The following is a 15,000-nucleotide window of genomic DNA, read 5'->3' as shown; positions in this document are numbered from 1 at the left end:
ACATAGAACATGTTTTGACTACAAACTAAACTAATAAACAGGTAAGAAAATAGTAGTAAATTATTAAAATGTTATATTATTTATAATCAAATAAATTATTGCATATTTATAACAATATTAACGTAATGGAAAGTACTGTCAGGTCAATGGTTAACACCTCAGATTCTATATGCTCTCTCTGGCGTGAGCCATGGAAGACACAACAAGCTTTTTAAATTAAAATTCATATTAACTAGTGTATATTAATAACATGTAATATTAACAAAACAATTAAAATTGAATGAAATTGACTCACGCACTCACACTCTCTCCCTCCCCTCCAATCCTCTCCCTTCCTCTCTCTATCCCTCCCTCCCTCCCTCGATCCATCCATCCCTCCGTCCGCCGGTCAGACTCTGAAGCACCTGATGGAGAAGGAGCGGGTGAAGGGCTTCTGCCAGTGCATCGTGGCCCAGAAGCCCCGCGAGGGCATCAGCCACATGATCCAGTCCAGCGGCCTGGGCGGCATGAAGCCCAACACTGTAGTCATGGGCTGGCCCCTCGCCTGGAGACAGAGCGAGGACCCGCAGTCCTGGAAGACCTTCATCAGTGAGTCACGCCAAATGCAATAAATTGTGAATGATAAACATATGCAAATTGATTGTTGTTATCAATTTGAATCGCGTTGTACCTTATGTGAATCGAGAGTTAATCCACCTCCCTGGAACAAATTAGATTTCTATGCACATTAGGAGTTTGGGTGCACATTTGAAGCGTCTCCAGCAGGGATCAACGTTAACTTTTAAAAGTGATTAAAAAGTGGTTGTCAGCTTGGCAACCAGGCATGAGGTTTTGGTTGCCAAAGCCAACCAAATTTGGTAGCCAAGGGCAACCGTTAATGTTGAGCCCTGGTTTCTAGTCAGGATTTCTTACTTTAATAGTTAAAATATTATACATTACATAACCTCTATGTTCCTTATATGTCACTGTAGACATGTCATGTGGAAAACCTGTATTTATCTAAATATACACTTTTGTATAATTACGTATCTATGTATCGTCTACATAACTGCACAGAATACTGTACTCTACCTGCACTTGGATGTCAACTGCATTTCATTGGCTCTGTACCTGTACCCTGCTAAATGAGAGTAAAGTTGAATCGAATCTAATCCAATCTAATCTAAAATGCACATTAACAAGTTGGATAGAAACCTGTTTAGGGAGTCACGGCGGGAGAGGGGGATGGAGGATGAGAAAAGAGGAGAAGAGGAGAGAGGGAGGAGAAGGACGGAAAATAAGAAAAGAGAGGAGGCATGAAGGCCAACTCCGTGGTCATGGACTGACCCCACATCTGGCAGCAGAACAAAGGGCCTAGATCCCCTTTTAGATCCGTGATTAAGAGATGCTTGATGGAAATCCCTCTTCTGTCGATCTCATTCTTTATCTCCTTTCCTCCTCTTGCCCTCTTGTCTTCTCACTCTATCCCTTCCTTCATCCTTTCTGTCCTCCCCCCTTTTTTACTCCCTTTCCCTCTTTCTTTCCCTTTCTCTTTTTTTCTCCTTTCATCTTCCTCTTCCCCTCTCCCTCTCTCTCTCCTTTACCCTGCCTTTTCTCTCTTCCTCTTTTCTCTGTCTCTCTTTCTCTCTCTGTCTTTCCTTTACTCCTCCCTTTTTTCCTTCTCCCTTATCTCTTTTTCTCTCCTTTCATCTTACTGTCCCCCTCTCCCTCTCTCTCTCTCTCTCTCTCTCACCCCCTCCCTCTCTTTCTCTCCTTCCTCTCTCTCTCTCTCTCTCTCTCTCTCCTCCCTGTCCCCCCTGTCTCAGATACGGTGCGGGTGACCACAGCGGCCCACCTGGCTCTGCTGGTGCCCAAGAACATCTCCCTGTTCCCCACCAGCAGCGAGCCCTGCACCGAGGGCACCATCGACGTCTGGTGGATCGTCCATGACGGAGGCATGCTCATGCTGCTCCCCTTCCTGTTGCACCAGCACAAGGTGTGTGTGTGTGTGTGTGTGTGTGTGTGTGTGTGTGTGTGTGTGTGTGTGTGTGTAGGCAGCTCAAAGATCAGCATGCCATTCCTGCATAGTCACAGGTGGACAAGGAGAGCTCTGTGTGTATGTGTGCGCGTGTGCATGCAGAAAAGCACAAGATTGTATCCGTATTGTATTATTGTGACTGGAATGTGTGTGGTAATGGGTAGGAGGGGACTTGTTAATACATTTTTCTGTGCTGGTGTGTGTGTGTGTGTATGCGTGTGTGTGCGACTACCCTACACCAATTAAAGGTCACATACTGCAGCAGGAGGGGGGCAGATAGAAGTGTGTGTGTGTGTGTGTGTGTGTGGGGTCATGTTTGTTCAATGAGTGTATGTGATCATATCCAGTGTAGTAATTGTGTGTGTGTATGTGTGTGTGCGGGGTCAGGTGTGGCGTAAGTGTGCCATGCGGATCTTCACAGTGGCTCAGATGGAGGACAACTCCATTCAGATGAAGAAGGACTTGGCCACCTTTCTCTACCAGCTGCGGATAGAGGCCGAGGTGGAGGTGGTGGAAATGGTAAGACACACACACACACGCACACACACACACACACACACACTTTTTCTCCTACCCTGATCTCACATACTCCACCGATGTTGCTTTTCATCCTATTGCACTCACATTTGCGGGCATATCTGTGACCTTAAGGGCCTGTGTCCACCAATCGCGTTTTTTGCGCCGACGGTGGCTATTTTTTATACAAATCCTATGAAGCTCAGCATTCACAGTGCTCGGCATTCACAGCGCTCAGCATTCACAGAGCTCGGCGCCCTCGGCGGAAAAAGGCTCTCGGTGCTGACCGTTTACTTTCCTGCAGTGCTCAGAGCGCTCGAAGTTTAAATCTGTTCAAGTTTTAGAACAGCGCTGGGCTCGTCAATGTCACTTCTCTCACGACGACTGTAACCTACCAAAAATAAAGGCTCTTAAGAGGCTGAGGGAGCTATGAGCGCAAAAAAATGTGATTGGTGGACACACACAGGCCCTAATGTTGAACAGTGAAACTGTCAAATGGTTGAAGGAAATCTCACAAATCTGTTTCCCTTCTCTCCTCTTTTTCTCTCTCTCTCTCTCTCTCTTTCTCTCTCTCTCTCTCTCTCTTTCTCTCTCTCTTTCTCTCTCTCTCTCTCCTCTTCTCTTCTCTCTCTCTCATTTTTGCTCTTCCTATCACTCTCTCATTCTCACCCACTTCCACCTCTCTGCTCTGCCCCCTCATCTCTGCTCTGCCCCCTCATCTCTGCTCTGCTCCCTCATCTCTGCTCTGCCCCCTCATCTCTGCTCTGCCCCCTCATCTCTCTCCGTTTTCTCTTCCTCTTCTTCTTCTTCTTCTTCTCCTTTCTTTCTCTCTCTTCCCTCTACCCATTTGTACTCCCTTTCTTCTGTCATCCACCGCTTCTCTTCCTCTTCCATTCTGCTCCCTGCATTCTCTCACTCTCTCCCCTCCTTCTCTGCTCCCCCTCTCTTTCTATCTATCTCTCTCTCTCTCTCCCCTCTCTGTTCCCTCCATCCCTGCAGCATGACAGTGACATCAGTGCGTACACGTACGAGCGAACTCTGATGATGGAGCAGCGCTGCCAGATGCTCCGGCAAATGCGTCTCTCCAAGTCCGACCGCGAGAAGGAGGTGAGGAGTGTGTGTGTGTGTGTGTGTGAGAGAGAGTGAGAGAGAGAGAGAGAGAGAGAGAGAGAGAGAGAGAGAGAGAGATTGATTTGTGCTATTTGTGGGTGTGGCAACAGCAGTGCTAAATCTGGAGATGGAGAGTTGACCATTGTGCGATTGACGCCCTCTACTGTAAGCTACTCTAAATGCATGCGTTTGGTACGGGACTGCTGGTCTGAATTATTCATTCAAGACATTGAGAAAGAAAGGGAGATTGATTGATTAATTAAATGTCCTTTCCGTTCCTGTCCCACACACACACACGCACACACACACACCGTGCCTCTCTCATTGAAGCGAGGGCGCTGGAGCCTTGATGAAGTAAGTGCATAGCCTCCCAGTAGCCTGTGCACTAGCGTAGCATACCGAGTGATTGTCTGTCAGAGTAAGTGTCTGTGTTTGTGCATAGGTATGTGTGTGAACATGTGTATATGCTTTGGTTGACCATATGAAATAATTTTTAAGGGTAAGAGCAGGCTTAACTTAGTCTCTTATTGTTTTCAAGATTGCTGTTGGGCAAAACTTAGTTAGAAGTAGTCAGAATATATATGAGAATTTTTTTTTTTTATCAATATAAGTAAATATAGATAAAAATATTGATTTTCTCCTTTTCTGACCCTACAAAAGAGAAACTGCCGTCCATTTAGAGAACCGGTACCCCAGTGTCCAGTGCTGTGTTGTGGTCAGTGATGGTGTGTATGTCCACCCCGTAGGTGTATCTCTCTCCCATACCGAAGACAGAGGCAGTCTACACCAACCCCCGCAACCACAACAAGAGACAGGTAGAACGAGAGAGGAAGAGAGGAGGATGGAGAGAGGGGAGTAGAGGAGGAGGAGAGCAGGGAAGAGCTGAAGAAAGGAATACAGTGAGATTTTGAAAGAACAGAAAAAAAGAGGAGGGAAAGAGACAAAAAGTAGCTGCCGTGGACTTTGGGAGGTTGTCACAAATTGCTAATTCATCCTGTGGTGTGTGTGTGTGTGTGTGTGTGTGTGTGTGTGTGTGTGTGTGTGTGTGTTTGTGTGTGTGTGAATGTATGTGTGCGTGCGTGTATGTGTGTGTGCGTTTGTGTGTGTGTGTGTGTGTGTGTGTGTGTGTGTGTGTGTGTGTGTGAATGTATGTATGTGTATGTATGTATGTATGTGTGTGTGCGTTTGTGCGTGTGTTTGTGTAATCGTGTTACCTGTAGGCTCAGCTGGTGAAGGACCGCAACTCCATGCTGCGCTTGACCAGCATCGGCTCCGACGACGACGACGACACAGATGGATGTTCAGGCGGAGCGGGAGCAACAGCAGCATCAGGAGGAGGAGGAGGAGGAGGAGGAGGTGGGGACCGCAGCGAGCGCAGCGGAGGAGGAGGAGGAGGAGGAGGAGCGACAGGGGCAGAGAACCAGCGGGTGCACATGACCTGGACCAAAGAGAGGGCGCAGCGGGTCCTCCTCACGCAGACGCAAACTTACACACACTCTGGCTGCAGCACGCCCGAGGGCTTCAGAGACATGCTCAGCATCAGGCCGTGAGTTTACACACACACACACACACACACACACACACACACACACACACACACACACAGAGAGAGAGAGGGAGAGCTTCAGAGACATGCTCAGCATCAGGCTGTGAGTTTACACACACACACACACACACACACACACACACACACACACACACACACACACACACACAGAGAGAGAGGGAGAGCTTCAGAGACATGCTCAGCATCAGGCCGTGAGTTTACACACACACACACACACACACAGAGAGAGGGAGAGCTTCAGAGACATGCTCAGCATCAGGCCGTGAGTTTACATACACACACACACACACAGAGAGAGGGAGAGCTTCAGAGACATGCTCAGCATCAGGCTGTGAGTTTACACACACACACACACACACACACACAGAGAGAGAGGGAGAGCTTCAGAGACATGCTCAGCATCAGGCCGTGAGTTTACATACACACACACACACACACACACACACAGAGAATACACAATACATTTAGAGAATATAGGCAAGCACACACACACAACCATTTTTCAGGTCTTTTTCAGAAAAGTCTAAAAAAGGTTTACAGCATTCTTGCAAACGTTGTGCTTTCATACACAATAGGGTTGTACTGGTGATATGCCGGCTTGGCAAATGATTCATTTTGGACTGAGTAGTAGGATGAAGTATCAGGGCTACATGGCCCTTGAAATGAAGATTTTTTAAGACCACACTTCGCAACAAAGGACTTTTGGCATGTCCTTGAATGCGTTGCAGACACGGGGAACTTAACTACGATTGCATGGAAAGAAGCCCTTGAATGTTATTATATCCTCACAATAATCATGTAAAATATTGTTCAATCTGTTGGAATACCTTACTCCAATGTACGTGCAATAGAATATGCATTTGTGTCGTTGCAACACATATTTCCGTATTAAAATAGACTAGCAGCAAATGTATTGCATTTCCCTGCTTATCTGCAGGTTCATAAAGGTTCATTATGTCCCATTTTGTAGATAAGGATATCACTTGTAACTCTAGTGGAAGGGGTAGGGGTTCAAATTAGTAATTGGCTTCTATTCAGCCTATATGTCTACAGTCAAACATTGCGATGGACAATGACAGGCTGTATATGTTTCTATGTTTTACAATATGTTATAGCAGAGGACACTTACAAAACCCACACGCACCACACCTGTAGAAAGACACACAGCTCTCATTTTTCTATTGACACACCAGCATTTTTTTAAACATCACTTCATCAAAGAACCCATCTGTTTTTAGTTGTCATTCTGTTTTGCGAACTCGACTCAAGCTCAAACTAAATTTAAATTGTAACTTCTGGTTATTACAACCTGTTACCAGTTTATATCTATCTGTTACATATTAGTTAAATGTGTTTATAAATAAAGATAACATTTGGTCACTAATTGTACCTCCAGGGACCAATCCAACGTACGGCGCATGCACACTGCGGTGAAGCTCAATGAGGTCATCGTCAACAAGTCCCATGATGCTCGGCTGGTCCTGCTCAACATGCCCGGTCCACCCAGAAACCCAGACGGAGATGAGAACTGTATCCTTCACCAAATCTTCACCATCATTAATTTGTATTACCTGTAATTCCAATCTAAAATTATTTCTCAATACTATTATTTAGATGAGTTAGTTAGGTGTATATAAGGCTGTGTCTCCATTAAGCCGGGCAAATAGAATTACGTATATATTAAGTAAAATTGATCTCACCACATAATAGCTTTTGTATAGTTTTTCAAAATTGTTGCATCCACACTAGAACACTTACACGCCATAGAAGCGTTTGTTGTTGGTGGTGTCTGGAACATTAACTTTTATTTAACTTTTATAACCACATGCCATGACACAGATACAAAATGACATGTGTACACACTGCAACGTGAACCCAATGTTTTGAGATTTATCTACCCCAGAGATAATTTTCGAAAAAAGCATTGTTTTCAGTGTTTTAATGTGGACAGAGAAATAATCAAATAAATAATTATGCATATTTAGATTTACTCAATTAATGTGGACTGGACCTTAATATGCATCTTTCTATTTGTCTGTATCCATCTCCGTATATTATTATATGTTATAATGGTAATGATGTTCTCTTTGGACAAACTGATGAACACCTCTGCCCTGTTGGTAGCTACAAGCTTGGATGTCACTCAGTAATCCTTGACTGACCCATTCAGACATGGAGTTTTTGGAGGTACTCACAGAGGGGCTGGAACGTGTCCTATTGGTCAGGGGAGGAGGAAGTGAGGTCATCACCATCTACTCCTGATTGAACAGCAAGATGGAAATGTTTCCAAATATTTTTTTTGCCAACAGTGAGGGGGTGAAAGGGAGGTATTGCTAGCAGATGGATGCCCCCTCCCTCCTCCAAACAATCCAAAACCCCAACCTTCAGTATGGACATTTAATTGGCCATTGTTATTGCAACTCCCACCAGCTAGTATATAATAACTTTTTGGCCATTGTTTCCCTCTCCTTCTACCACTCCTTGTTAGACCACTTGAGAACATTTAAAAAGCCAATCCACATCTCATTCCAATTCACCCCCTCAAAACAAGCAGTGTCTGAGTGCAATGTTTGAGTGCTCTGTGCTCTTTGTCGACCTGTGGGTGTGCGTGTGTGTGTATGTGTGTGTGGTGGAGAATGTATAGGCCCATGAGTGTATCATCAAAAGTAGTTGACTGAAAGTGAGATTGAAGATTGAAAGGGAAATCAGGGACCAGTTGTGAGCTGACAGACAAGACAACACAAGTTGGATAGTGTGTTAGTGTGTGCGTGTCTGTGTGTGTGGTATCTATGGAGTGCGGTGTCGTGGACCAATGTTTAAACCACACAAAACACAGTGGAACAGAGATTGTGTTCCATTGGATTGACTCAGGAGTAGCTTCAGTAGGTTTGATATTGGACCTGGTGTGACCATATGTGTGTGTTTGAGCGAGTTTGAAGGTAGTAGTATATGTCGATCCATCATGTCAGCTCTGTGCACATGCATGGTCATCAAGAAGAAGTGTGTGTGTGTGTGTGTGTGTGTTGCCCAAAAGGCAAGGGGCAGGAGGGGGCAAATTTCCTTTTTGAAAAGGGTAACAGTGTTGTAGCAATATAGATCTGGCCTTGTTGCACATTGGACCACTATAGAGAGGACCATCACAAAGCATGCTGTTCAGTGATGTTAAGTGTTCAAACTGTGGTCTGCAAAGTGTGTGTGAGAGAGAGAGAGAGAGAGAGAGTGAGTGTGTGGTAGTGTAATTGCTTGTAGAATCCATAATGGGCGAAGTTATTTGTGCGCTGCTTTTTTCTTCGCTTGACACTTTTGCGGTCCTGTGCTGTCCAATCCACCACCAAAACTATACCTCCTTTGCCATCGTCTCCTGGTGTCTCCTGCTGTGTGTGTGTGTGTGTGTGTGTGTGTGTGTGTGTGTGTGTGTGTGTGTGTATGTGTGTGTGTGTGTGTGTGTGTGTGTGCGTGCGTGCGTGTGTGTGTGTGCATGCGTATGTATCAGCTGCCTACAGCAACGCTTGTGAACTCAACTCAACAGAGGAGTGGGAAGGAGACATTTTATTCCACTAACCTTCTTGTCTCAGTGTTGTTCATTTAATGTGCAGGGATTGTATTTGTTTCTGTTTCTTGGCTTGTATATACACAAAGATGTCCCAGATTTTATCTTTTTTTTTAATGCCATCAGTTGAATATTGACAACTGCTTGAAAACTGGGAATAAACCAATTTTGTGAAGAAATCCAAAGGTTTAATTGTCTATTCATTTAATCTGTTTTTACACACATAGAGTTGCATAAGTTTTGGGTGGTTGTTCAAAGACTTCCCGAAATCCAAACAGAAATAGCTCTTTCCATGTCTAACTTTCCATAGATGTCTGAAAGGAAAACTGAAAGGCAATTTTTCACATAGACCCATGTTTCTCGAAAATCAAAAACAAAGATGCCCACAGAGTGTAGCACTGTCTGGCCACTCTAGTTGTTGGCTGCAGCAACTTGAGCTAGGTAGCACCAATTGTTTTCCGTACCGACAATAGACCTACTCGGTGACCTCAAGAAACACATCTGAAAAATGGCCAGAGTTCTCCAAGTATAATGACATGACACATTACAATTTCAACTGACACTTTTATCCAAAGCAACTCCGAGAAAACGATTGCAAGACAGTCCCCCCCCCCCCCCAACGCAGGGTTACGTCCTTGTTCAGAGGCACAGCAGTGGCAGCCATGACTCTCAGGCTTCTACTTGGAAGCCCAGTTACCATTACCACCACAGAAAGTTGAAGGAATATTATTACATACACTTTTCACAACATAACATTTGAATATAAAAAAGCAGTCTGAAGAGCAACATGCTCAAAAACATCATACACATTAACGTTTCATATATTTTCTCAGTCACGCTTTTGCATTTGCTTCAACTGCACACAATGATGTTCATGGGCTGTCTGTATCCTTATATCTTTATTTCACAATTGAATATAGTCATGGATTTGTAGTGAGATTGAGGGATGGGGTTAATAAGGCACTTAGGTGTGTGTGTGTGAGAGAGAGATCTCAGCTCTAGAATCTGCTGGATTTCACGAAACATGTTTGCTACGAGATTGCAATCAGAGGCTGTACCTTTAAGAGACATTACTGGAACTGCAAGGTGACACCTGTGTGTTTTAATCCTCTTTGATATAAGGCCTAATCTAAGGGGACTACCAGGGGGATTTTTTGGACAACAGTGTCCTGAGATTAAGCTCTAAGAAAACAATCTGGCATCAAGGGACTGTTGATTAACAGTGTCATCATTTTGAAGAGTCTTTTAAATTTATTCCATTTTCAAGTTCCATATCTTGTCAGAGGTGAGAGTGGTAGAGGGTGTGTTGTTATATCAACACACATTAATTTTACTTCTTTATGCATTATAAGATGAACTTTTCACGAAATAGAACACTTTACTATGTTGGATCTTGTCCCCTGCAAGATCCCCAATATAATTCCCCCTTGATATAATAATCTTTCTAAATTGAAAAATCTGGCGAATATATTTGTCACATTTTCTATCTACCACCATCCAGAAGAAGTTTATGTTGTAGTACACTATCCATACCAAAAAAACATCTACTCTGGCTGCATCGAGAACAGGTTGTACGTCACTTCCGTTAGAAAACACAACCCGGAAACTCCTGCCATGTTGTGATTTTTTACGAGAACCGCTTTGGTCGGAGAAGTGGTGAGACAGAACTCAAATCAATCAGGGCGAGTATGGAGGTAAGAAGAAAAGCGTGGGAAGTTATTAAATAGAGGTCTTTCATCTGTGGTTTATTCAAAAAACCAAACGTTTTGGTCCGTACCGTACCATTCAGAGGTGTACTCGCTGTGAAGTTTAACACTCAAACAATCCTAACCACACTGAAAGCTAGCTAGCCAGCCTGGTTAGCTGGCCTAATACCCCAACTTCCTTATTATTGCAGCTAGTTCGCTTGCGAATTTTCCATATCCATACTGTTCATATTGCTATACTATAAACACATTCCACATTCAACTTACATTTTTTAGATATATACTGGTAGTTGCCAGAATAGTTGGCTGGACCTTGCGTTAAATTGCTAGCTGCTTATGTAGCTAGCCTGGGAGCAGTGCATAGTGAAACTACTGTAACGTTAAGTTAGTCAGGATGGCTCGGTAATGAAAAGCACAGCTGACTCTTTAGCCAACCATCTCATTGTCCCTTTAGCTTCTAATCACATGTCACCCCTGCAGAAACCTTATCTCCTGTCCTTTCTCCCTATTAACGTGACTGTTTTATCATGCCAGTGAAATTATCAGCTTACCTCTGACTATAATTGGTTTCACATTAGCTGTTTGGCCATTTGATTGGGGTCGATCAACAGCTGACAGTCACATTAACGTTACTGACACTCGCATTGGTGTGAGCGAGAGTAGTCTACTATTGTTGTCGCTGTCAAGTAGGCTAACGTGTTCTGTAGCACATTTTAAATAGGGTCTGCCGTAACGCCATCGAGGCCTGCGTTTGTTTTCAGAAACAGTATTCTGAAAGCTGATTGGGGATACATGGGTAGGTAATGTTACTTTTAGTGTGTTTCCTACTTCTTTGCATGTTCCCTCTAATCAACCAAACACACGCGTTTCGTATTTCAGGGGGCGTTTTGTGCACTTTGCCAGGCCTTGAATGGACTGAACCACAACACTGAAATGACAGGGGGGAACGGAAAGTCGATGATCAAGTGTGTTTTTCGAGCGTCAAACACTCTTGTGTGATTTACATTGATGTATTGTTTTGTATCCACTGCTAATATACTAGGTACTTTACAACCGCGTTGTGGGGGTCAACATAATTGGCAAGTGTGCCCCTTGAGGACGTTCCTAAGCCCACATCCATAGCACGGACTCGATTGAGGCACCTCGGGCATTGTCTACTACGGCTGGGAAACCTTTGGGATTCGACTGGACCGATAACCCATGGGTTTTTTCCCATTCTGCATGCCAGGGAAGTTGGGGAATAGTTTCGCAATTTTGTACACCGGCAGATACTTCAATGCAAGCACTTCATTTTTCGTCTAGTATACACGCCAGTTTATGCACGATGGTTTTGCTGTAGACCTATTTTCCATGTGGATGTCATTCAAATTGACTAGGCTGCAGTGGTAACGTTAGTCGCTTCAGCTTTACCGATACTCCGTTGACATGTCTTTAATGTTGTAGTATTAGTGTTTGATACGGCATTTCCATACATGTCTAATGGGTTTCGGGGTGGTGCGATAGTGAGCAAGGACCTCGACCTCGAAACCCTATAACGGGATTCGATCAAGGCAGCTAGCAGGCTAGGCAAATCGAGCTAACCTTACTGCAGTGTGCGTCAGGCATGGTTATGAGGGAAAACTTAACGGGTAGGACAGGTTATTTTTGGTGCAACTGAGGCCATGGACATGCGTGATGCTAAGCAAAACCATGTGTGTCATTTGATAATGTCCCGTCACAAAGTGTACAGCCAAGTCGACCACCACTTTCGATAAAAAAAAAAATCTGTCAACGTTGCACCGTGACCCACTCTGGACAGTGTCAGTCACCTCCTGGGTGCACGAATGACTGGATCGTTGATTCAAGTGCGAGCTGTAATGGACAGATACACTTTCTTTTTACACATGTAACGTTATCATCACAACGGTTATCAAAATCCCTCTCAGGTCCACGCAAGTCCTTTTTTTCAGTAAGCGCCTGTAACGACATGGACCTGAATTTTTACGCGGACCTTTCGGAGGACACCGGACAACCCGGCGACCCCGAGTTCCTTGACTCGCAGCCTTTTAACGGATTTGACGTCGGCAGTAAGGTGACGCCACGGAACCTCCGTGCAAGGGCATGCCACTGCTTTTGAGTGTCACTCAGTATTTTGCATTCGTGCTGTTCCACGTAGAATGATTTTTAACCATGTCTTTATCTAAAAGTTGGGAGACACTTGACTAAAGACTGTTTAAACGATTCAGCAGCTTGTTGTCTTGGCCTCTCCTTAGCCTATTGTGCATGTCAGCAACAACAACAACAACAACAACAAACCTTTCTAACCCCTTAAGTGGTTTCCCTAATTACACTCTAACTTGATGATGAAACTTTCCATTGTCACAGCTGACATTTGTTTTTGTTGCATTTGCAGTTTCCAGGAGGGGGTGACAACTACCTGGCCATCACCGGAGAGGGCCATCATCCCTTCCTCTCCTCCTCTGAGGTAAGGCCATGGTCTGGTCAGTGTTGTTTGCTGTCTCTGCTACAGGGTTATGTCTGCAATAAGTTAATAAAGTCGCACAAATTATGTAGAATGAGATGCACACAGAGATTTTATTGATGAAATAATCAGATTCATGATGGTTTGTCATATGAGTAGACATGACATTTTACAGCCATACTTGCAGAGAAATTGTACACTGGTGACATAAAGATGATTCATTTGTATCACTCCATGTCTATTACAATTATGTTGTTGCCAAGCTGTCATGTTGCCAGTTTGTAGTTTTGTGTATATTAAAATGACTAATGTGGATGTAGATCATTAATATCTAAACCTGTCTGACTTCAAAACTGCATTGTGTGGCCACATAATATGCCTGTAAGTGTGATATCATGTGCAAAAAAATATCTAATGGCATCTACTGTAATAACATCCATTTCCTCTCTTCTCTCCTTCCCTTCCCCTCCCTCTCCCCATTCCATTTCCTCTCTTCTCTCCTCCCCTTCCCCTCTCCCCATTCCATTTCCTCTCTTCTCTCCTTCCCTTCCCCTCCCTCTCCCCATTCCATTTCCTCTCTTCTCTCCTTCCCTTCCCCTTTTAAATAATTCCATTTCCTCTCTTCTCTTTAATAAATCCCTCTCCCCATTCCATTTCCCTCTTCTCTCCTTCCCTTTAAATTCCCTTTCCCCTTCCATATGTTTTTTCCATTTTCCATTTCCTTCTCTCCTTCCTTCCCCTCCCTCTCCCCATTCCATTTCCTCTCTTCTCTCCTTCCCTTCCCCTCCCTCTCCCCATTCCATTTCCTCTCTTCTCTCCTTCCCTTCCCCTCCCTCTCCCCATTCCATTTCCTCTCTTCTCTCCTTCCCTTGGATTCCAGGAACTTAAATTCCATTTCCTCTTCTCTCCTTCCCTTCCCCTCCCTCTCCCCATTCCATTTCCTCTCTTCTCTCCTCCCCTTCCTTCCCCCCATTCCATTTCCTCTCTTCTTCTATTTCTCTTTCTCCCTTTGTCTCCTCTCCTCTTACTCTTCCTCTGTCGCTAAAAACAGTCCCTCTCTCTCTCTCACCTGCAGACATTCCACACTCCCAGCCTGGGAGATGAGGAGTTTGAAATCCCGCCCATCTCGCTCGATCCGGCCACGGCGCTGGGCGTGTCCGACTTTGGCGAGCTGTCTGACGGCGGCCCCGCCGGGGGCGTCCACGGCAACGCGGTGGTTGGTGGCGACGACCCCTCGTTCGCCTCCACCTTCGTCAACAACCCTTCGCAGGGCCTGGAGCACCTTAGCCTCGGGGTGATGGGGCAGCAAAGTGGTGGCACACTGCTGGGGTCTACCCTGGGCATGGTGAGCTGTGGGGTGGCATCTGTAGGGGGCCGGGGTAGGGTAGAGGGTTGAGGGGGCTGGTTAAAGTTCAAGTTGACTGGTATTTAGCAGACACTTTTATCGAAAGCGACAGAGACTCAAAACGGTGGGTTTGGGAACCAAGCCAAGGTTAACCGTTTGTAAGGTGGTGACGTTACCGCTGCTCCCCCATGCACGATCTGGGCGCAGTGATCCCTGCATCTGTGGATTTGATGGGGAAACGTGTCCATGCAAAGATCTTACACAGATTAATTCAAGTGCGGAGAAGAATAATATAAATTTGAAAAGCTCTCCATTCTGACCTGGGAAATCTAGACCATCAGTTTTGTTTTGGTTGACTTATTGACACAAGAAACTTGCGTCAGTGCCAGACCCGACCCAGTCAGGGGGCGATTGAAATTTGAAGAGGGGGTGTTGCCAAAAACCCAATACATTAGACATGCAGCGTACATTTGTACTGCAGCCTACAAACAATTACCTGATGTAGTATTATCAAACACACACACACACACAGATCGCCGCCAGTACACACAGGAACCAACAAAACCCAATGATACTTTATCATAGTTCCAATACACTGGCACAAAAGTAAAGGTCAATTTGCCGGCAATGGAAAGTTATATAGCTTAAATAGCCAATATTGCTTGCAGGGTTGCTGCCCCTTACCAATATATGTATATAATTATATGTTCATATAATTAGAATATCAT

At 44.7% G+C, this 15,000-nt stretch overlaps 2 protein-coding genes across 5 annotated transcripts in view; both read left to right on the top strand.

Annotated features, from left to right (window-relative positions):
- The window catches only part of LOC125289472 (solute carrier family 12 member 6-like), a 34,280-nt gene extending 25,341 nt beyond the window's left edge, over nt 1-8,939 (top strand). The window contains exons 20-26 of the mRNA XM_048236341.1: nt 393-588; nt 1,806-1,975; nt 2,405-2,536; nt 3,533-3,640; nt 4,864-5,189; nt 6,607-6,740; nt 7,381-8,939. Of these exons, the coding sequence (XP_048092298.1) occupies nt 393-588; nt 1,806-1,975; nt 2,405-2,536; nt 3,533-3,640; nt 4,864-5,189; nt 6,607-6,740; nt 7,381-7,472 (1,158 nt within the window). The 3' untranslated portion in view covers nt 7,473-8,939. The remainder of the gene's footprint in view (nt 1-392; nt 589-1,805; nt 1,976-2,404; nt 2,537-3,532; nt 3,641-4,863; nt 5,190-6,606; nt 6,741-7,380) is intronic.
- A 1,433-nt stretch (nt 8,940-10,372) lies between these two features.
- Nucleotides 10,373-15,000, top strand: part of tox4b (TOX high mobility group box family member 4 b) — a 10,161-nt gene continuing 5,533 nt past the window's right edge. The window contains exons 1-3 of one of the 4 annotated variants that reach the window (XM_048236335.1): nt 10,373-10,454; nt 12,859-12,930; nt 14,003-14,272. In XM_048236335.1, the coding sequence (XP_048092292.1) occupies nt 10,449-10,454; nt 12,859-12,930; nt 14,003-14,272 (348 nt within the window). In that variant the 5' untranslated portion in view covers nt 10,373-10,448. The other 3 variants (XM_048236334.1, XM_048236333.1, XM_048236332.1) reach the window with 3 other exon arrangements.

Source organism: Alosa alosa, chromosome 24, assembly GCF_017589495.1.
Source record: "Alosa alosa isolate M-15738 ecotype Scorff River chromosome 24, AALO_Geno_1.1, whole genome shotgun sequence".
In the NCBI taxonomy this organism is placed as follows: domain Eukaryota; kingdom Metazoa; phylum Chordata; class Actinopteri; order Clupeiformes; family Clupeidae; genus Alosa; species Alosa alosa.
This window is presented reverse-complemented; position numbering and strand designations above follow the sequence as displayed.